The sequence below is a fragment of the Plutella xylostella genome, chromosome 19, assembly GCF_932276165.1.
Source record: "Plutella xylostella chromosome 19, ilPluXylo3.1, whole genome shotgun sequence".
Classification (NCBI taxonomy): domain Eukaryota; kingdom Metazoa; phylum Arthropoda; class Insecta; order Lepidoptera; family Plutellidae; genus Plutella; species Plutella xylostella.
This window is the reverse complement of record NC_063999.1, coordinates 7581227-7606130: the sequence shown is the minus strand read 5'-3', so window position 1 is coordinate 7606130 and position 24904 is coordinate 7581227. Positions and strand designations below refer to the sequence as shown.

Below are 24904 nucleotides of genomic sequence, written 5' to 3'. Positions count from 1 at the left end.
AGACGACGAAACGTCAAGTCTTGATTTCCACTTTTGTATATCGGCCATAGACAAAATATGCAATTTAGGTATTGCGTAGGTACGTAGTTTTAAAGTGTTTGTAAGTCTATGACTTAGTCCACATAAGTGTGATAGAGAAGCCCGAGTTTGTACCTTATACATTAGTAATTCTTAGATGTGATACCCACCCACAGCAATATCAGCTGCCATAAAGTTATATTTATTTAGACATGTATTATCCAATTAGTGTTAAATATTAGGGTGTTATACATAGATTTGGGTGTGTTTAAACCTGGGAAGCTTACAAAAAAAATATTTTACATAAATGACATACATTTTTAAACCAGCACAATATATCTGATTGTTATTGGTACACCAAAAACCATCGTCCAGAACAATTGTTATAATTAATGCGAGTTGCCACAATTTGTTGACAATCTAAATGATATGAATGAAAAAATAACTAACTACTTGTACGAGTTATTTAAGCACACCTAAATTAAGGGCTCAGTCGGTTTTACAGTTTGTAAGTAGGATTCAGATTATATTTATAGTTGTTGTTCGAAAGTAGCGAGATAGTATTTTCATTGACGCTTACATACTTACATTAATTATTGTAACCAATCAAGGTTATCTATACTTAGTTGACAGAGGCGGATACTTCAGTATTAACCTGTTTAATAAGCTGTGTATCTTAACATTTAATTAATCTATCGCTGACTTGATCTGATACTATACTGTAAAAGCAAGCCAGCATTAGATTAAATTACGTACTTGCAGGATACTGCTAAACGTACAAAAGATACTTAAATCTGTTTGGTTGGAAGTACGTAGGTACCTATAGATTAAATTTTCCATTCAAAATGTGTGTATTCGTAACACCTTCAATAAAGTTTTTTGGCAGCTTAATACTGAAGTCTAGCTCATTCAATATGTTTATATTTATGTAAAATGCCGCATAGCGTCTGTACAATAATTATTATCTTTAAAATTATGTTTTTTGTAGTTACTTTTTGTACCAATTCCGTGCCTCCTCTGCACTGAGCAGGCACCGTAGTGGTTTTCTACTGTTTTTTTAACGTATTTATACAAAAAAAACAGTAGAAGTTCTCAATACTGGCACTCAAAGGACAATCATTCTTTAAAAAAACATAATTTAAACACTTATTAAATTCAAAGTTGCTCTGTTTATTGTTCCTGTAGTAATTGTGTTGTGTTTAAAAAACAAACTGTATGTAATAGATTATTCTTAAATTTTAACGACAACATGTTATTCATATACAGACTTTTATTTTGTTAATGATTTAATATAATTTATATTATAACACCAAATAGTTTTCCACGATATAATATAGTTAAGTATTACATTATATGAAAAGTGTAACTAAGCAATGTGTAGATCCGTTAAATAAATGTCACGAATTTGAGCGTGTGTTTTCTACAAAACGTCCCATAGACATAGGAATTAGCCGATTATCTTCCACTACTGGACTTGGTATTGGTTACCTGAAAGGCAGTCTCATAACTTATGAACGCTACTGACGCTATTCTGACTGAAAAATACTTTCACTACGTTGACAAACTCTAGCCGCGCTGTAGTGTCTGTCGCGCACGCTAAAGCTGCGTACAGACCGGCCCAATTAACGCCCAACGAACGCCCAACGATGGATATTTATCATACATAATACAGGACAGATTGCAGCAACGAAGGTCAACGAAACCCGTTCCTTGGCGTTCGTTTGGCCGGTCTGTACGCAGCTTTAGAAGAAGTGTATTATTACTTTGTATCGGCCGCCATAAAAGTAACATAACTACTTATTGTTATCTGGGAATGGCGACTTTACCCACTCACCATCAGTCGCCACATTTCATACTGATAGGCAATAAACATTTTATTGTCCAAGTGCGCTGTCTACTGTAAGGCATCATATTTTATAAGACTCCCTTCTAATGGGGGCGAAGTAAGTAAACCACTAAACTTGTAGCGACGATCTTACACAACATAAAAGTCCTATGAAATGACCTTGACTTGTTATAAAGCCTCTGTTTTCAAGACGCCCCTGTAGCATGGTATCGGCATTAAAGAGGTATGTATTTGCGATAAATTCGTATACATCGTTTTTTCATCCATGCCTATGCGATAAACAGTGGGATGGTTAGAGAAACATAAAATGCAAGGTACGTACGGTGGCTAGCGCCTAAAAGTATACAGGCTGAGTTTTTAAAATAGCGATCTCAAGCTCACATGCTGCTCAAGCACATCCACATAAACACCACTGCTACACACATCACACACAACGCGTCCCCGGATTTATAACAGATGTAGCTGGTCTCTTCATCATCAGGGATCGCTATTTTAAAAACTCCGCCTGTATACTTTTAGGCGCAGGCCACCGTACATAAATTCGGACTTGCCAGCCACATAAGAGCACATAACAGAGTGTAGCAAGAGTCGCTGTTGTCGGATACGACGAAGAGGACATCATACATAAACTATTATAATCAAGAAGTTACATGGTTATAATTTTATTAATCATAGTGATTACTGATAATGATCATGAGGTATCCGTATCCTTAGCTACTATCAAGGACCTTCTAACTCCAACGAGTATCATAAAAAACTATATTGATTTACAAAGAGTTTCAGTACACACAATACTATCCAACTAAGACATACAATAATATTCTACCAATGGTCATGTTATATGGTCAATTTATAGCAAAGAACATAATAGGGGTTGATAGAGGACTACTTACGGCGACACTTATTTGAGAATTATTACAGCACGGACACAGCCTCGCTTTTACATTATATTGCGCAACCGAAATCCATTTTATGTCCGTATATTAACTGGACTGGACGATATTATGTTGGGTAATAAATCTTCAGTTGGTAAGAGCAGGGATGTAGGTACATGGTACAACTTTATTAGTGAGTAGAGTAGGTAGGAATACACAGGCGTTTTTCCAAAATAGGGGAACCCGGGGTAAGACGGGGTCGCTAAGGGAAAATTAAAAAAACAACAGGTATTTATAACCACAACGTTATCAATTATTTATGGCTCATTAGGAACTTAATGATGAACACTTTGGCACAGCTTTTGCCAAAAAAGTAATCATTACAATTGACTTATTTTAAGAAATGTAAAAAATGGGAAATAAACCATCTTGCCCCATGTACGGGGTAAGATGGGGTAAGTATACTATGTGGGGCACAAAACAGACAAACAACACTTTTTCTGTGATTTTATCGTCAACACCAGCACCTTCAGTGTGAGCCCAACGCCTGCACCTTTGAAATCCGACCTACTTTTCCTTAGATTTAAAGTAGGACTGTTGATATCCTCACAGTAGAGGTAGACACAGTCATCTTCGTTGTTATTCTTCTTCGTAGGCAGTATCTGCTTTGTCTTTTTAGCCAACTTCCCTGTAGCCCTTTTAGAGCCCTTCTACAATGTCAAATATCGGGTTGGAGAAAAAAATAACTTAACCATGCTAGATCCGTACCCTATCTTGCCCCTCCAAAAATACCCCGTCTTGCCCCACGTTATATTTTTTATAAAAATAATTCATAAAAAAAATATTTTCAATGTTAAAGTGATTTTGCACATATTTAAACAAAGCGTACCAAACCTTAAATAAAAGACACAATTACCAAAAATGCCACTGTTTTACTAACTGTATTGTGACGTTGTTTCTACCGGTCAAAAATAACATGGACACTACGCAAAAACAAACAATTGAGCTTACACAAAAAACGCATGCGCTCACACCTGCTGTCACTGGCGCACTAAAGGTCAATCATTTAAGCCTTTCTATTGGCTCATTACTCAGATTCCTAAGATGTATAGTTTTGCATATATGTGGGGGGTCCCGTCTTACCCCGCGACCCCATCTTACCCCGGGTTCCCCTATCTACTGTTGGTGTCGGATGATGGTTTGATTTGTGATTGGTGAGCAATGAACACTTTCGACTACTTGTATAGTTTTTGATATTATTAGTACTTATCAAATTTTAAGATCTTACTTTACGTAGGCATTTACCTACACAAAGTAATCCTAATCCTAACTAATATTATAAATGCGAAAGTAACTGTGTCTGTTACTCTTTCACGCCAAAACTACTGAACGGATTTGAATGAAATTTGGTATACATACGGTCTAGACCCTGGGAAAGAACATAGGCTACTTTTTATCCCGAAATTCCTACGGGAAAACTTTTTAAGGCGAAGCGAAGCGCGCGGGAACAGCTAGTCATACATACAGTACTCGTACCTATTAGGTAACCGCACTAGTCCGATTTGCACATGGTCGGTTTCTTTTTATGTCGCTAAAGTTTTCAATTAGCTATATTTCAAGTCCTTTTTACGGTTTTACTTTCAGGGTTTTATGATTCAGTCATAATTAGACATCGGGCTAAGAAAATTGATCTTCTACTTTGTAGGGTAGTAGGTACTCGTAACTAATGGTAACTTTCAAAAGTTTTATAATAAAATCAGTCCCTTTCCAGACGACAAAGGGGAGAATTAGATCATAATAATATGTGTAAAAGGTATTAACTATTTCTAATCTGTCTGCTGATAATAAGAATTTCTAACAAGTATATTTTTTTACCTAGTTTTATGAAGATAATTTACAGGAAGAGATATTATGTTTAAGGTTTTCACGGGCTTTTCAGGCTTCCAGTACACTTTACCGCGACAAATACACTCACGGGCAATGAAAAGGTTCCATAAAGAAAAACACCAATTTACTCCTAAACGAAAAAGGCTGGCTTAATGACGCCTTCTGCAACATAGAAGTACATTTAAAAGAGCATCAGGATATTACCTACTAAAAACGGTAATATTTTGTTCAAATTTAAAATTAAATGTTTGAAAAAATTGGGCTCGTATGGTATCGGCTTTTTGTGAGTGGAACTGTTTCTTTGCACGGCAGTGTATTAGTCATATCATAATCATGTCATGGTATTTTAACATAATCTTCCTCCAATAAAAGTAGTAGGTACAGGCGTAGCGTTGAGGCACATACCCACGTACAGACAGCAAAAGATGAATCAAATAATATTAATACATATATGTATATCGATAGGTATATACGCACCAGCTTGAGTAGTTTTCATGTCACGTCAGTGGATCATCATAAAATTAAAGTGTTTGCGCTGGGGTCAGTCAGCTCTCGGAGCCAATCTAGCTCTTTTGCTGACTGTACTTACGGTATGTTACTATAGGTCTGTACGTGTCTACATTATACATATACGAGTACATACTTAGAAACAATTGAAACATTCATCAAAATAAATCAAAAATCAGATTCAACAAATCTGCTCCAGACATTGGAATAATCTCGTCAAGGGTTAATGTAGAGAAAACGGCGGGAACCTGTTGCGTCATCACCGAGCTGCCCCCCTTCCCGCATCCCGGCCACCCCCTCGCACCCCCTCGCTACCTCTATCCAGGGTCTATGTATCCAGCCAGTCGCTATTCACCCGCCAAAACAAACGACGCTCGCTGACTGGGGAAAAGTTTGCGCGCGAAACATTTTTAAAGTTTGAATGAAGAACACGCATCCTCTTTTTACTTTTTCTAACATTATGATAGACGGACTCTTTAAAAACACTAAAGATTATAAACTTTTTGAAAAATAAAAAGAACTTTCATGTAAAACAAAATGCTTCTGATACTGCATTTGTTATTTGTTTCGGTGGTCTCGGAGAACACTGTTTACAATGTGGGAGTGCTGATGGCGTCGCACCTGGACTCCCCGTTTGACCTGGAGCGCTGCGGGCCGGCCGTGGACCTGGCTCTGGACAACGTCAATGAGAAGTTCCTGGCTCATCATGGGGTCGAGCTGCAGAAGGTGCAGGGCAGGTATGTTGGATACTGGTTGCTTGTAGACGTGGTTTTTGTAGGTACAGTCTTGGCCAAAGTAGACTTTTTTCAGAATGACAATGCTTTCAGAGAGGGGTCGGGTTTGTTTGCCCCATATTGTACAACAGTGAGTTTTACTAGTTACTAACCAACAAAGTTTTACTGACTACCTATTTAAAAATCATAGAACTTATATGTTCTATGATTCTGAAGTCATATCTTATGATATGACTTCAGAATTTCAGAAACCTTTTAAAAATATTATAGCTCACTAAAATTCTCAAGGGGAAGTAGGGGAACCGTGAACCGGTGAAGCATAGCTCACGGGAAAAGCTTGTTAACTGTTTCTTGGTATTTTCAAATTTAAAATCCCGATAAGACTATGCTTAAACCCTAAGGGCTCCTGCTTTAGTTTCGACGGCCAAACCAAATACTACACTCACAAGATATAGTTCCAGTTTCATATCACATGGAAATGGCGAGTGGAACTTTTTCATTGCACGCGATTCTATTATTACTATCTACAGGTATTTTATGGTTGAAGTATTGGTGTCGAAAATAACGCTATAAATAACAATAACAACACAGCAGGTGACCCAGAAACACTGAGCATCAAATAAAAACCAAGAACACCAAAGCAATAACTTTCTCGGAGCTTTTCCGCAAGCTTTTAAGTTCAGATGCAAAAGTTCTGAGAATTATGTCACACTTAACTGAAATAAATTTTGTTTTGTTCTGGGGTCAAGATTTTACGTAAGATTGTGCGCTTAAAATAAACTTTTCCCGTAGCTTTGTCAAAGCCCAGATCTGTGAAATGGTTAAATACATCTAGACATACTCCCGCGGTATGGTATTTATATCGATGTAGATAAACTCGTATAATGAACGTTCCATCAATCACATAACGCAAATCGCCATATACAAAAAATCTAATGAGAAATATCGTGTGGTGGTTAGATATTAAACCGGTCAATACAATAAAGCTGATGAGAATCGTGTTATATCGTATGGACCCTCTGCAACTATACAGTTTGTCACGACGGCTCAAGCATATCTCTCCGACTGACAGCAACCTCCCTCCCCAGTTACCCGACGTGCTCGGGCGCGCTGGCGCCGGGGCTCGCCGCGGACATGCACTTCAAGGATGACGTCATCGCCTTCATCGGGCCCGCCTGCGCCTTCGCCCTCGAGCCCGTCGCCCGCCTGGCCGCCTACTGGAACACGCCCATCATCACCGGCATGGGAGATCAGGTATGGAGGTAGAAGGGTTAGCGTAGAGGTATAAGAATAGAGAAGTTTAAGCATCCACCACGGTCAAATAAAATCAAAGAAAAAGGTATTTATTGCCACACATAAAAAAATACACTGATAAAGGTAAAAAAATACTTATCTAATGCTGTCTCGTTGCACGTTATACGGTCCAATCGCATGACAGCTCGTTTAAGTTCGTTATTTTCGACCTAGAATATCCCATCTGCAACATTTCGTAAATACGGCAGGCATTTTTAGGGCAGGACTCAAGCTATATTTAATAAAGTGTACTTAGGTGGCTATAACATTAAACACGCCACGAAGCAAAGCCAAAACCTTTATACATAACGCCTTAGCATAGGTACATGCTATTTTGGTTTTACTCTTTTCTCTGAACTCCATTCTTCATCCTATTGAAATCAAAGTGGCGATTTAACTCTCGGAGGAGCTCTGTTTCCAGATGGTAAGTGAATTAGGTGATTGAGCGAACTCCTAAGGATCACATCAAGGGCGGGTTTGACTCAAAGGTTAAGTCGTCTTGGGGGACCGCGCCGCCGCCGCCGCCGCCGCCGTATTTCGTCGTATTTTCTTTTGACACGCACACTCAGTGCGATTTGAGATCTTCTCCTCTCTCCAATTAACTAACTAACTACCTACTTTCGAACTTAATAGTTTTGTTTTGTCTTGGGTGGAGGCTGTTCAGATAATTGCGAGTAGGCTCGCATTTGATATTATGTTGTTCTCGTTTTAGTCGCTGACTGAGCGACTGAGGTATCCATAGCTTTTACTTACTATTGGTACTATTGTACTAATATTAAATAAATTATATAATTAGTGGTACTGTGCTATACCTACCGTTTCTAGTGGCTTGCTTAAGTAGAGGTCAAAAATTCTTATAATTTGTCTGCTGACCGCGCAACATATTGAATACTCGAAGGTATTTTTAATTTCCTACATGTGTTTCTTCATAGAAAAAAAATAAGCTAAGGCTCTTATTTAAGTAAGCTCTTATTTAAGTAAGTAGTAAGTAAAATTAAGCTAAGGCTCTTATACATAAATAAGAGCTTACCTTGAAATCGATTGCATAAATGTAGGTATGTTGCAATGTTACAAAATCCTGGAATTTTTCTGCAGTACAAGAAAACGCTCTTCAGAATAAAAGCTCAAACTTTTGCAGGAAGCGAAGAGAATGATAAACATTTATTTCTGTTTACCGTTCTCTTCTTCCTGGCAAAATTTACTGTGTTGATTCTTTTGTGTAGGTACATATTATTCCTTTTTAAAAGTTTGTAATTATTATAAACATAATATTATACACGCTTTTAATTTATATGTCCCAGCCAGTAATTGTACCACCTTCATCAGACAATGGCAATTGGAATTTTACCATCGTAATTTTGCTTGTAAACCATAAGAACGAAGCTACTCTTGAGCAATTTACTTCATAAATTGCCAAATAGACTCAAAGAGAGTAGCGAAACGGTACAGATTGTAATATTAAATTTTCACACCTTCCGCACATTATTAGATTACGAAATAATTCATCTAACAATCCTCTGAGGATCTTGCTGTTCCGGTTCAACTTCCAAATAATAAATCATCCTAATTGGAACAGTTTTGAAACAGGTAACGATATAAAGTTATATTTGGCGTAGTATCATAGTACCTAGGTATTATGCAACTTCGTGTATATAATAACTTTTTTTTGTTTATACAATAAACTTTTCAAAATTTACAGGTTTTAGAACGTGGTATAGATTTTCTTATACTTTCAGACGTATTTCTATTACATTAAGTAAGTAATATCTCTGTACTTACCTAATTAATTACCTATACTTACACAAAACTCTCACATTCATGTCATGTGATGAAATGTGATAGCTCCTGCACACATTATCCCCTTGCTAATAATAAACTTATGGTAATGGCGGTTTTTGGTGAAAATAATATTTCATTTCAAATTTAATATCCGTAATTGAAGTGAGAGTGACAAAAACAGAGGCCGTTATGCTGTAATGTGATATATTCATGATTAGTCCTATCTGTTACCGTGTCGCGATGTGTGTACACCCACGACTCAACTTACAATTTTGCTATAAATGAAGGTAGACATGTTTATTTATAGTTGAGTTATTTTACTATAGAGAACGAATTAACATTTTTCGCGAATTTCCAAAACTAGTAAACAAAATTTATTTCAGAATGACCCCGTGAGTCACACCTTTTCCCTGTATATACGTTGAGAGTTAGCTGAGTGTGGATGAAATGTGAAATATTGCAAAAGAACTCTCGCAAACAACATAAAATTAATTAAAAACAAACAAACATCGCTTAAACCAGCGTAACATAGCGCTGTGTAAACTGTGACGAATGAATATTCATACCAAGGAAACGGTTATGGAGTGCAAACTTAATGTCTCGGCCAGCAGTTAATGCTACAGTTACACGGACTGCACGTTCAATAGTCCGTGTGTTATGCCCGATTTACACTTCAATAATTAAACGTCTCTTTAGGGATCATAATCCCAACATGGTGGATAATTATATGTTATTTGGTTCTAACTGGCAAGTATGGCAAGTTCACCAGAACAATAAAGTTAAGGATCGGTGGTGTTTATTTTTTCTTGCCTACCAGTTTCGATTAAAAGTTTATGCCCAGCACAAGAGTATTAGAGGCTATATAAAATATTTATATTCAAATTCAAATTTTAAAGAGTCGTACGCTCTACGATAAAGTTTTGTACACTTATATTTCATATTTGTGCAATAAATTATCAAATAAATAAATAAATAAAGTAGATATTTTGAAGTGACGACCGAATGGCGTAGTGGTTAGTGACCCTGACTACTGAGCCGATGGTCCCAGGTTCGATTCCCGGCTGGGGCAGATATTTGTTTAAATACAGATATTTGCTCTCGGGTCTTGGATGTGCCCGTAAAATGGCAATAGGCCCGCCCCCTATTACATTGGGACTAACATAACACTCTGGCGAAAAGTGGGTGCAGCAATGCACCTCTGCCTACCCCGCAAGGGAGTACATTAGTACAAGGCGTGAGTGCGAGTTTTTTTTTTTATATATTTTATTTATTTATTTGATACTTTATTGCACAAATATGAAATAAAGTAGATATTTTATTTATTTATTTATAGATAGATACATAGAATATTATTTATTTATACACATACAAGAACTGGAACGTTAAATAACTTACTGTATACTCTGACATAGATACAAAAAAGTATGATAAGATAAGTCGTAATAATAAGAAAGAAATTAGATTTAATCAAAATAACACTTATTCTCCGCACGTTCTGATATACGGTACAGCCAGGGCGGGGATATAATATAGCGAGTACAGGCCCACTGAAATAATATTTCATGAAATAAAAACATCGCAAGATATATTTGTTCTCTGAAATAAATATGCTACGTGCTACGAAAATGCTACAAGGCTACGAAGTGCTACGAGTCGTAGCACGGCGTAGTAGCGCCCAAAGGATGCATAAAAATATATTATTTAGGCGCTGGCAGCAACAAACGTAAAAATTTACCTACCGTTTTATAAGTTTCAAAGTCATCTTATATTCAAAATAAATAAATAATCATTTATTTCAGGCAATATCACAATAAAACCCATATTCTAAAGTCAGTGAAGTCTGTTGTGCAATATTGTGCGAAAATTAAATGAAATAGTTGTTAGTCGGGGGCGGGGGTTTGTAGCATCAGTTATGTTATTCTAACTTTTTCACACAATATACGAGTAGTCACGTACATATATGTATTATGTACTATACATCTCTTCAGATTCGCGAGATAAAGCTTTCGCGCAATACGAAAGTCGTCTGCGTTTTATGTAAATGACCGTTTCACTCGGATTGGATTGTCGTGTGCAAATAGCGCAGCCTTCGACTTGACATCGCGGAGACAGGTGATGCGGCGTCTCCCGGCGGTGGTCAAGGATGCAAATCAAATTAAAAGCTTGTTTACTAGGCGGGTAGGGCTGCAACACTAGCCATTAGTCAAGGGTCATATTTTTTCAATTTTGCAAGCTTAGGACTGTTAATTTGATGGCAGTTGTAATGTGTAATTGTGTGTATTTATCACTCTGGAGATTACGCCATACATATGTATAGAGGTATAAGTTATTAAATTATCATTTGACTCACGTGTTGGTCCCGAGTTTTGCACTCAAGGGGTGTATAGGATATTAAATGTAATGATTCAATTCATAGCATACATGTATGACTACTTGGTTATTTAACATAGTAAATACCTATTTATTATGTTTTTTAATACCCTTTCACAGTTTGTTTAGTCTGTACCGTAACTGATGCAGTAAAGTGTCCAGAACAGAACATAACAGGAGTAGCAACCCTTGACACTCAGGATGTAGCGCTCGTACTCGCCGACTAATGCATTAGAGACTGACTATCTAGACCGGAGCCTCTGGACGGGCTAAAACATGGGCGGAAGCGGTTTCTACTGTGAACTTCTAGCACTGCAAACTATTACCATTTAGGTTGTACATATTTAACTAGATTATTGCATTACCGTCTGGATGTGCACGAGGATTAAATAAGGATTTTGAGTGTTGAGTCTCTTGGTTATAAACAGGCACACATATATTTTTTATTTATGGTACTATAATATTTTGTAGTTACTATTTATGATAGTAACTACACAATATTATAGAGATCGACTATGCAACCTGTGAGCTATAGATTGGCAAGTTGCTTGGCGACCCTCCTTGCGGGGTGAAAGACGCGGAGGGGACGAGGTATCCAAGACGACAGCGGGTAGCGGGAGGGGGAGGGGTGAAGGGCAACGCGTGCACTGCATGTCATTGTTACGGCAGTCTCGGCCGCGCAGCCGAGGCGGCCACATGTCTTAATAGTCTGTCATAATTTGAGTGCGACCCACATGAGATCATTGATCCTGAGACCATTATTCTTAGGATGAGTCTTTTGAGCCTTTTTAATATTATCATTATATTATTATTAGGTATCTATAATTCCTCAACAAAATAACGTTAAAAACAACAAATCGTATAATGTCTCAATATAGGGGCTTCTTGTAGAACAGCGTACCGGATCAGTCATGCTACGCGGCTAAAGGTTGGTACTGCGCAGTCAGATACGAAAAAGTAAACAACAAAGACGAAGAGTCCATATGACAGTGCGTCAGTTGTCAGTTCTTGTAACTAGAAAAGCAACCAAAATTTATGTGATTTAATGAAAGTAATTAATGAGCAAAACACAGAGAAAATTACAAAATTGATGAAATTTTGAAAGAAAATGGTCATATCGTGCTTCGCCTACCCCCATACCACCCGGAATTAAATCCTATTGAACTTGTGTGGCGGTACGTGAAAGGCGGGCTCGCAAGAACGTCGATTGACTCTAACTTAGATAAAGAGATAAAAGACTTAGAGTTGCTTTTCTCTAATTATTCGCCTAAAAAGTGGAGAAATTGTGACGACCATGTCATAAAAAATTAAGACGAATATTATAAATCTGATAGAGTATTTGACGATGTATTGGACAGGTATGTTATTGTTTATTTATAATTTAATGTAAATTAAACATAAAATATCATAGGTGTACACTGAACTAATATGACTGGCGTACTCTAGTACATTATACTTCAAAGTAGGTATAATGTTTTTTGGTTTTTGTCTTAGATTTATAATTAAAGTTAATGAAAACGATGATGAAGATGAGGATGACGACGACGATGAACAAGTTCAAACAGAGAGTGAACATGAAAGTGACATGGAAATTGATTTATAAAATAAAACACTTTTACATAAATAAATTCAAATTGGTAGATATTCTGAAGGTAAACATCCAAATTTTAATGCTGTCAAACTATAAATTTTAAGCTAAATATGACATTTACGGGAACACTCATAGAATAAAATTTTACTTACGTCAGAAATAGTTACAAGCTATCGCGAGATTAATCCGGGCACACTTTTCTACGTGTGTAGCATGTCGTGCTACCTCGCCCCCGCCACTTCTTTCACCCCGCAAGGAGGGTCGCCAAGTAACTTGCCACACTATAGTAACACTCTTTCATTATAATAATAAACAACTGTTATTTTATAATAAAAACAAAAACATTCGTAGTCGCTTATACCTTAACCCGATTGTTAAGGAATGTGCCAGACACATCGAACTTGGCATTGGGAACAAATTGAATCGAAACCTAATGGTCTGAGCAGAGACTATCACTCGATTCTCTCGATCTAAACCGCGATACTGTCTGGAATTTATTAGTAACTCGGTCAAGTGCGATTTGCTGACATTTAAAGGTCGGGCTCATCCCGTATTGTCCATGACATAAAGATTGTTTGCCCCGGAACAGCTGCTTAGAACTTGTTGATTATTCATAATTTCATACTTTTTTATGATTTTCAACACTCCATTTTTGATCAGTCTTAAAATACAAAAGCAAGAGCAAACAATTATTTATTTGAGAAACTGTTTGTATACCTACGAAAAAATATTGAATTTTCCCTCTGTTACTCTCATTAAGAAAATTTAATTAAGAATTCTACATATAAGTGCATTATAAATATTCGATCATTTGGCGTTATTTTTATTCCGATTTTATTCTTTTAATTTTTATTATTCAACAGCACGATTTTTTGAAATTCTCGTTTAGTGGTTACCATACCCATTTTCATTCACGATTTTTCGGCAAAACCTTAGCAAAGAGCTTGAACTTATTACCATACCCTTATTTGCGATACAAGTGCTTCATTTCAGACGAGAATTTTGTTTGTGAAACAAAATTTCAATAGAAAAGGAAAATAAAACGTGGACTTTCAAAAGTTCAGATTAAGACCCATCCCCTTTCGGCATAGTATACAAGTTTTGCCACAACATGTATATACTTATTGATGATTATTCTTTTTTATGTTTAATATATGATACGTACATTCTATTGTGTGCGTGCAGTAAATTGTAAATGAATAAAAAATAAATACATATCGGTTTCATAAATTCCCGTCAATTTCCGAGCGCGAGACTCTGACAGGCTTTCTTTCCACGCTGCTGGATATTTTTATCGCGACACACCCGTTGTTTATCGTTTGTCTTATTATTCTAGAGATGTTCAGAAAATGCTTGTTAGTAAACACATTGTAGAATTCATAAGAATCTTATCTTCATCAGCCTAGTATACCTAATTTACGTGAATATAAAACAATTCAATTATGTTATACAGTCCTGGCTTATGTTAACATGAAGGCACGAAATAAACAGAATATTACTGCCGGAGAAAACGTACGTTTATATGTAGCAGCGTTATAAAGGAAACAAAAAAAAACAAATTGCTCTGATATTAACAAAATAAAAAATGAGAAAGATTCTTATAGCCATAGCACACGGCCTATTTCAAACGCGTAGACTACGAGGTATTCAGGAAAGCGGTCGCTGATTTTCGCACGAAGCGTATACACGCGTTTGAAGAGATACAAACCCCCTTATTCATAGAGAAGTTACAGAACGTTTTAACTAATAAGCTGTTTTGTCCCTCTCCGACAAAGAACAATTTGTTCTTTGACAGAGAGGGACAAAACAGTTTATTACTTAAAACGTTTTGTAACTTTTCTATGAATAAGGGGGAAAGAGTGTAGTCTTAGCTTACTAGGTAGCTTTTGGAACTTTAAACCGCCTTTAAAGGGCTTCCGCTGGGATTCCCAGATAAGTGTACCACTATAAATATAAATATTATACCTGATTACCTGATATCGATACGAATAAGCCGTTTTCAATATTGTAGTAATTTTAACAGCTCGTCCGAATATTACTAACTAAAAACGTAAATATTTTGATCAAATTCTAAATAAAATGTCGACATTTTGAACGTGGAACTTTTTTATTGCTCATGAGTGTAATAAAATTATGATAATGAAAATTTGGAGCAGACACTAACGAATACACTCATGATAAACAAAATTTACTTGAATAAACAAATAAAATATGGACCGTGAATAATGAATACCGGAGGTCTTTCAATGACCCGGCTACACGCGTCCGATTTAATCGGATTCTGCGTACCGTGCTCATTGTCCACGAGGCTGTATCAGATTGCCCACTACGCTTCGCTTTTGTTCTGCATAAATATTGGGTTAGTAGGTAAGTATGATATAAGTTATTACTTTCGCTATCATATTTATTGAGAATCATTATGAATGTTCTGACGTTAAGTACTTAGGCATTGAAGTATATTTTTGTAGCCAATAATAATTGCCTAAATTAAACATTCCTTCGTTCTCCTTGTATAGTGATTTTGAATGGAAATAATGAAGGAACCTCATCCGTGTGTCTGCCGCGGACTGCATACATTAGCCGCGCACTAATTCCCCAGACGTGTCCGCTACTGATTGTGCTGTTTGTTTCAACTTGTGCTCGAGCTTATTTCGTATTGAAACTATACCCGTGTTCGCCACCAACGTTGAGTCTAGGTTTTATCTACTTTAGGTTTAAACAAGTGGGAAAATTTAGAGATAATTATTGGTCGATTTTGTATAATTGATCAATAATATGGTTCAATTAATGTAGGTAAGTAGGACTAATCGATTCAATGAAGTTCAAAAACGTTTATTGAAACAACGTAAACGGTTTTGTATTTCGCTGATTATTGAATATCAAAGGAACAACAAAGTTAATGAAAATTGTTCAGATGAAAACCTTCAATTTGTAAATACTTAATTAAAAATACAGAATACGTAAGTAGGTGGTAAATACCGAAACAATGAAAATCGTTTCCAATAATTGAATCCTAATGAAAGCTTACAAAGGTAGGCATTAAATAATAGTGAAGGTTACTTGTGTTTTAATCTTCCGTAATAAGGCTGTTACTTATTGTCGCCAGAATGAATGAATAAATTCGGCTTGATATACTTGTTTAGATTGGAGAATCGGTAACTTCTATTACATTGAGAAAGAAATGTATTGTAGTTGAGCGTATACTTAACAAGCTACCTTCGTGCACCACGTTTAACCTTATCACGTGGATAATTATAATAACTTATTTTTAGAATGGCGACCACAAATTGAATTGATCAAGTCGCCTGATCCGGGCCGCGGTATTACGCCGGATGGCCTGATAAGATGTAATCATGTCGGGGGAAAAAGCTCTCTGTGTGATTGAAATAGGGTCCGATCAATATTCACTCGACTTAACAATCTAAGCAGTTGCAAGAGTTTATGGGATTAAAGTTGCGCTCCAGACGTTCGAGCGAGTCGAGACCACCGTGCTAGAAAAAGGGGTGTTATAATGTCACCTATAACGCTGTGTTTACAAATTTTGGTTGGTATGAATCAAGAGAAAAATACGCTTGTGAAAGTTTTGTGGGAAAATAGTCACCGCGTGAGTGTAATGAAAGGCGCAGATATCTCAAAATTATGCGCCACCTTTGTGTTTCTTTATACCAGTGGTGTATACCGATTACCAATAAGTTTAAAAGCTCTTCCCTCAGTCTATCATAAGAGCTTTGTGTCAAAAATATTTTAAAACTTCTAAATATTTTAACTTTGTACAAATATTTAGGCTCTGAGCCCAAATATTTAATAATGGAGGCCCGACCCTCATCTCGCGTCTACTTACATAACAATCTTGTGGGAAAATGACCCGGCAACCGGCACAGAAGAAGTGACAAAATATCCCAAACCCTTCCGAAATGGCTTATTATTTATTATACAGACTAAGTATGAATATAATACCGTGACTCTTATAATATTTTGAAAAAGTAAATAAAATTGTAAGCACTCGCGGTCTAGGCATATCTTTTTCCCACTAAATTATCTGGATATCTAACGTCTTATTCATAATAACTGTCCATCCTCTATAGGTACTCTGTATAAGTACATTTATTAAAACATTGGTAGAAAAACTGGTAGTAGTAGTTCAAAAAACACGAATCATGCCTTTGTCCAGTAACTAAAAATAGAAGCGAGGGAGTACGTTTATTTTGTTAATCAAATATTCAATATCTTATATTTTTTTCGAACGGTATTGAGGATCACCTACGCAAACATAATGTAACATACAATACGTGACTCTGTCTGGCTACAGTAGATTCCCGCATATGAAGACAGTGTGGCTCAAGCAATAGATAACCTGTTTTCGGAGCGCGGCCGCGGGGCCGCGGGATCAAATCCCGCCTAGGGCTTCCAGTCGTTTTTACACTATAGACTGCTGTTTTTATTCCAGTTTAATTCCTCACAACACAACTTCAACACAAATCGACGAACGAACGACAATTGTCACGCAATCGGCATGCTTAGTAGTTTTGGTTTTCCTAAAGTCAGCTACATATAGAGTCACATTCTCGTTCGTTCGTTCTTCTACTTAGACCGTGACCTGCTGTAACGTTGCCTGTTTTGTTTCAGCCGCCGTCGGAGGGCGAGCTGACGGCGCCGGTGGGCGTGCTGAGCCGCATGCACCGCCTGCGCAACCTGCGCAAGGGCACCCGGGTGAGTGTCTTCGTCAACATGATGTGACATCATCATTAGGTCCTGGATTAATCAGGGACATAGAACTCGAAATAGATTTTCACTCTGACTGGTCCTGTGCCACGCCTACTCGTACGAGGGCGGCTGCCACCTGCACGACAGTGCTAAGTCATGTGGTTGGTGTGATGGTGTGACTTGGATGCATTTAATTTTGCTGTGTTGCATATTAACATCCATATTGACGTGTATTTCAGCTATGTATACTTACAGGTTGTGGCTATGTCGCAGGCATTTTGTAAGATCTCGCCGTTTACATACGGCGTCGGCAGTTTACAAACGCTCGCTGTTTTGTAATATGCCGAAGGCAAAATGTAAATTGCCGTGTCATTTTATAATATGCCAAAACATTTCATTGACAATCCAAACGCCGTTTACATAATGCCGCGGCAAATTGAAGAATTTAGTTCTGGTTCTTACCACGCGCAGTTGATCACGACAACAAAAATGGCGTCAAGTAGTGGTTCTGTGACTCAATAAATACTCAAAAAATTGCAAATATTACGAGTGTAGAAGCATATTCACCAAATAATTTTTACTTTAAAGTCATTTATTACAGTTCAGGGGCAGTAAAAAGGCCGTACACAAACGACAAAGTTTTTGAGGTTATCCCACACCTAAAACTACTACGTTATCCATATATCCCGGTGTACGGAGGACACAATGCAGGATATTAATTTAGAGCTTCATAAATTGTTTGGTAAAGGGTTTAGCGTTTTCCTAAGTTTAATGCATACGAGCACCAGTGTTTGTATTTATCTGGAACAACACAAAACAAAAACACATGCCTAGTTTTATTGTTCTGTGTAACTGATTAGGTACGTTTTTTATTAAAATGTATATTTTAATTAAATATTTAAACTTATGTAGTACCTGCTTAGGTACCTACTTTAGAAAACAAAAGTAAAATGTCTTGAAATCCTGAAATAAATTCAGATATTTCCATTTGTTCAAAGTTCAAACAGTGTTTTATCATGGTCACCCTAAAACTTCAATTAACATCGAAATCAGAACGATTGAGCGAGTTATCAATATGCCTTCGGCAAATTACAAAACAGCGAGCGTTTGTAAACTGACGACGCCGTATGTAAACGGCGAGATCTTACAAATTGCCTGCGACAGCTATATCGTTGGCAGGTGAATATACTTGACGTGCTGAGCAACTTTTATTATAGGACTAAAACAATGTTTCAAAATAACCAAACTAGAATGTATATGGAACAATTCCGATGTTTATTGCGTTTTTTAGTATGACGAGAACATTCACCTGCCAACGGGACTGAAAACATACATGGATGCGTCTGTAATCGACTACTACTACGTAAGTAGGTATACTTTATCAGGTAGGTTGTTACAAGATGTCCCGGCTTTGATCAGTTAATTTGCACTGCGCTAAGGAAAAAATAACGATAAAACTTTAATAAAATGTAAATGGAAGAAGGTGCTAGTTGATATAATGTTCTCATTATTATACAGGAAACTCGCTAACTCGCAACGCTAACGAAGTCTAATGAAATTTCCATCACGGAGATTCTATTCTATTCATTACTTCCCTATTATATAGATAGGTATATAGGTAGGTATATTCTTTTTAATCATTAGGATAAGTTAAACGTGAGTCCCAAAGAAACCGAACAGAACAATCTTCCAACCTTTTATTTTTCTCATTTAATTCACTGAAATCCATTTCTACTTCAGAATATTTCAGCGTAGACTTGATTTAGTATTCATAATTTTATAAAGGTAAGGTCGTGTTTAACCACATGCAGATTAAAGTGGATCCAATTGTGGTTGTGTGCGGTGTGTCTGTAGGGAATAGTTGCAATTATTTCTGTCTCACGTAAATATGGTAATGATGTGGTTAATTAAATGTTGCTTGATTAAAAGCCCTTCATTATCAAGTGAAAATGCCTCAAATCAGCATTGGGTTCACGACTTCACAGAGTTGGAATTAAGTATTTATATATTTTTAATGCAAAACTGCTAACTTCATTTGTTAATTCTTAAAAATAGTAGGTATGGTTGAATGGTTGTGTTGGTATATCGATGTTTTATACAATAGCGCATCCCACATTCGTTCACAGCTGGTCAAATGCTTTGGCCATGGACAATTCTGTCTTCGGCCTTCCTCATCAAACCACTGCATTTTTTATTTAATGCAAATATAGTAATAGTCTCTATTTTACACATAAAGATTAGAGACGTCAACAGTTTATGCTATGCAGGCGTCCCTGCCAAGATTGTATTCAATTTAAGTACGTGCTTTGACTAAACTTACGCTCATAATATAATCTATCGTTCGGCGTCAACTTCGTCTCACTTCAAGGACTTTGCAAAGTGTCTGGTCGAGTTTGTGACTAAGCTGTCAGATACAAACATGCAACGCCAGTTTATACCACCAGTAGTTCCACAAACGTGTGTAGAGATAATAATTACATGTCACACACGGCCACCCGACCCCAAGTTAGGCTGAAACCTGTAATATCGGTTATCGGACAGATATATCTATACAGATAAATAGATAGATACATAATAATATGATATACATGTTAACACCCAAGACCCGAGTACTATTTGAAAGTAATAAATAAAATAATGCAATTCCTTTCAATTCACACAGGTACACTTTCTAATTATCTATCCAGTTGGTAGCTAACATTTACTTAATATTCTTGAGAAAACTAATTCCAAAATTAGGTTCACACAAAGAATAGAAACCTATTCTGCGCTCAGAATTAGATATTTACTTCATTACAACTTAGCTATACTAAGCTTACAACCTAGCTATCTACAGATTTAAACTGAATAATGTTTTTTTTCTGCTATTTCCCGAGAGGAGGCTAAGCTACTCCGAATCTCTTGAGACATCAATCGGCTCTAGACTGGCTCTGTTTATCACTTAGCGGAGTGCATTTGAAGGCAGCCCCGCCACACTGAATAAACAATGTGAAAAACATTTTATAAATTTACGTACAAAACATTGAACTTTTATAATATTGTTTTGGATAGGATGACCAACAAATTCATAGATTTTGTTGTCTTTTATCTATATTGATATGTCCTATCCCCCAATATATTAGTACCTACCTAGTGACCTAACCGCACAACCAAACAATGCAAGTAAAATACAAGCTTTTATAAAATCAATACCGACCATGTCCGTCTTATAAAAGTTGTAGAGAAGGCACATGTTACCGGCGTCCCGGACAGATGTCACAGTTTCTTACCCCGGAGCGTCTCGGGAAATACGAGTAGAAAGACTCGTTCCACCTAATTTAGAGCTACTGTAAACTGTAGCGCATAAACTAGGTGGAAGAGCAGTTTGTTTGTGGGAATTAATATTAAAACAATCAACTTATTATTAAATTCTTTATTGCACAACATTTTCGTAAAACTAGGCGAATTTAATTCTAATAGCATTTTCTTCCAGTTAACCTTGGGTGTTGTGAAAAGAGTGGTAGGTTGTGCATGAGAGGAAGCTTACTTACTTCTAAAACTTATGCAAAAGTAATAACTTAATAAGCAACAAGATCGTATAATAAATATTGCGTAAATTATGAGGATCTCCGATCTCTGAGTAACAAATATTAGTCTTTGGAGCAGATAATCCACCCGACCGCGACCTAAGTAGCTATCAAACAAACCACAGATTAAAGGACGTTGTTTATCTTTACCACAGAGTGAGCTGGGCGATCTATCACGTATGGCGTTAAGTTTGAACTTGGAACACAGTTTGAACTTCAAACTAACGGATATTGCCATGTGGTTCGCTTGACCTTGTTAACTGTCTACTTACTGTAGAGCTATCCGGAAAAAACGCAGCACATTCTATTCGATAGTCTATTCGAAAGTGCTGTCAACCTGTCAACAACAAAATGGCGGTGTATTGCGGTGTACAGATTTGCGAAAGTTTGACAGCTATCATTCCATAGGTCATTGTCAGAATAATATTATGTACTCTGTGGTCATTCTTTTCGAAACTCTTTCGAAAGGTAAAAAGTGTTCGAAAGTGCTGTCAAGTTGACAATAGTCGCACTCGCATTCGATTCTATTCGTTAGCTCGAATTTTCATGATACGGGTACTGATTAAACTTTTGTGAATTAAAAGATCGAAAGACAAATAGGTAGGTTTCTTATGATTTTACAGTTACTAGGCTAAACGTGTGACAGCGCATTAATTAGCTTCTAGTTTTTTTCTTTCCCTTAGCAATATAACATTAGAAATATAAGGGTAAGGCCTTTAGAACTTATTCACCTGCTAAATGTTGTCAAGAGGTCGTAAAACGTCTTAAAAATTGGAAAACTACGTACTTACTAAGTTAAACATACTCGTACGTTAAATATATAGGTATTTTTAACCGCCTTCGAAAAAAGGAGGAGGTATTTTTAAAAAATGTAAGTTCACCGATTACTTAAAGGTAATTCTCATTATGTACCACCTTCTAACATCCGATACCTTTTGCAGCCGCAGACCCTATTCAACGACAAGGGCAAGTACCCGACGCTGACGCGCATGTCGTACTGCCAGTGCCGGCTGCCGCGCGTCTTCACCAGCGTGTTCGAGCGCTTCGGCTGGACCCACGTGGCGCTGCTGCTCGACAAGTCCGACCTCTTCTCGCTCACCGTCGGTATGTAAGAGATTTACCTTCCGCGATGTAGGTTCGTCGTGACGTGTGCTGCCATCAGGGTGAGGCGACTTGTATCTCTTCGTGAAGGATTGAGGATTTGATTTGAGGATTGAGATGGATGAGGCTGTATTATTTGCAAATTTTTCATCGAAATTTTTGGTGTGGTGGCGTGATTCCGCGTGATGACTAACATTGCGGACGGAATTTGTATATTTACGCCAGTGTAAGTATATCATAAAGTGTTAATGCCGATTACCATATAAATATAGTTCGATACTTTTCTTTTTATGTATATATTTCGAAAAGTCAAGATTTCGAATTGAAAGTGTGTGATTGGCTCATCGGGCTAATTTACTTGTTTCAATAAACCAGTAGACCATCAGACATGACATCTATTGCGAAGCACGGTACAGAAAACGAAGTGATTTATGCGACAGACGTGGGTGTCTGTTTCAGTTCCTCTACTCGTGTGGGGTTCATCCCGATGTTTTATGATAATTCACTTCACTTCGACCGGATCTCATAAATAATTCGATCGTATCATAACGTACACATCCCACTGATTTCTGTCGCCTGTCGCCTGCTCCTTATTGTTTTCATTATATTTACTGATTTACACTAGATGGAAAAGTACCTGAAGTTAGTTAATTCAACCCAACAACTCTAAATCTTGCTTTAGTACCTACATTTACTAGAAAACACAATTAAAATTAATATATCCAATACGCTAATCGATAGGAATATTATTCAGGGTAGACATTGTTTCTGGGACACAGACAAACCGACAGATGGACGGACAACGGCGGAGTGTTAGTAACAGAACAGGGTCATTAGTCAAACTGAATATTTAAATAGAAACAATCAGACTCACAGCCTTTAAATAGTCCATTGCAGACATCGGTCGTCGGGGGAAAAGGGGTATGTATAGCAATAATGCTATAATCTCTTCGCTTGGCGGGTTGGTTAGAGATCACATGAAATACATAAAGGTGTTAAGGTAGGGGTAACTAGCGCCGTCAATTGAAGAAAAACTACTGGTGTACTGTTTCACAGCGATGCTACACTGGCGAAGTGTGTGTGTCGCGTTGGCGCTGCGTCATCCTACCTACATATAAATTCTGAACGACATGCCACACGATGCGTTCAGGGCGTCATCGCTCTTTAAACGCAGCGCTAACGCATGCACACAACACTCTTGTAGATATCTCCCCCTAATGCTCGTGTATGTTTAGGTAAGAGCCTGGAGTGGGGGCTGCGCAAGGAGGGCGTGCTGAAGGCGGTGCGCGAGCTGGACGGCAACGAGGGCGAGTCCTGCGAGGCGCTGCTCCGCGACGTCAGCATGTATGCCAGAGGTAAGTGGTGCTCGCGCTTGATCAAATACTTACCAAGTTTTGGATAGCTGTGGCGCTAATCACGCACGACGCCGCCGCAGCAGGCCGCAGTGTCATAATATACAGGGTGTTGCAAAAAGGGTATATTAAGCCGAAACCTACATGTGCAGCATGGTATTTCTAAGCCCGAAAATAAAATCAGAATTTCAAAATTCGTGAAAAAAAATCATATTCACATTCTCAATAGTAAAAAGTCACGTGACCAACAAAGTTTCTATGGAAAATGAATAGCGCAAACTTTGTAATTCTAATTTCATTTTTGGGCTTACATATAACATGCTGCACATGTAGGTTTCGGCTTTGTATTCCCTTTTTGCAACACCATGTATACGAGCAATTTTCGCTCAAGAAGGCCACTCCCAATCAGCGCTAGTGTATGTAGTAGTTCCTCTATCTCTCATGCAGCGACTGTCGAAGTTTTATATAAATTCAACATCGCCTGCCCATCCTGCCCACGCATACTTATCACATCATCATACATAACTTTGATTTGAACTACTTGACAAACATAGACTTATGAATACAAATGAACAACACGGCTCTTGTCCAGCCAACTTTAAATTGATTTGAGTATGCCTAGACGCAAAGCGTCGGGTATACTACACTTTAGATGGAGAATTATGAAACATGCCATACGGAGTGAGGACTCTTCACAGTCCTCAAATCTCACTTTACAAAATGTACCTTACAAGATAAAGCCCGACTGGTGGCCCGCTCATCTGACTAGCGACCTCTGACTACTTCTATTTATCTATTTAACACATAATAACATAAAAGCTGTATAGAAAATCACAAAGGCACCAGCTCAGCATGTGCCATAGAGCAAAGCCACATTGACTTCATAGATCATTAACCTGCCTCCTTCCCCCTGCGGTGGAACTATGTATATCTTCTGTCATTGTGATTTGTTGTGTAAGTAAGAAAGTGGATCAAATAAACGATTTATCTATCTATCTATCTATCTATGTATTTATCTATCTATCTATCTATCAGTGGTGATCCTGAGCGTGCGCGGGCCGCTGGTGCGCGAGTTCCTGCTGGCGGCGCACGCGCTCGGCATGACGCGCGGCGACTGGGCCTTCCTCGACGTCGAGATCTTCCAGGTCAGTTCACTGCCGTCATGAACATTGATATTATACAGGGTGTTGCAAAAAGGGTAGGGTTGGGTAACAAAAAGTTGTTGACCTCCTGACCTGAGTCACCATCTTATACTTTACCACTTTTGCAACTCCCTGTATG

General features: G+C 37.6%; 1 protein-coding gene across 1 annotated transcript in view; it reads left to right on the top strand.

Moving 5' to 3' along the window:
• The first annotated feature begins 5439 nt into the window (after positions 1 to 5439).
• The window catches only part of LOC105391410 (atrial natriuretic peptide receptor 1), a 44456-nt gene continuing 24991 nt past the window's right edge, over positions 5440 to 24904 (top strand). Inside the window, exons 1-6 of the mRNA XM_048627934.1 lie at positions 5440 to 5870; positions 6956 to 7121; positions 17527 to 17610; positions 22112 to 22274; positions 23507 to 23626; positions 24659 to 24768. Coding sequence (XP_048483891.1) covers positions 5671 to 5870; positions 6956 to 7121; positions 17527 to 17610; positions 22112 to 22274; positions 23507 to 23626; positions 24659 to 24768 — 843 coding nt within the window. The 5' untranslated portion in view covers positions 5440 to 5670. The remainder of the gene's footprint in view (positions 5871 to 6955; positions 7122 to 17526; positions 17611 to 22111; positions 22275 to 23506; positions 23627 to 24658; positions 24769 to 24904) is intronic.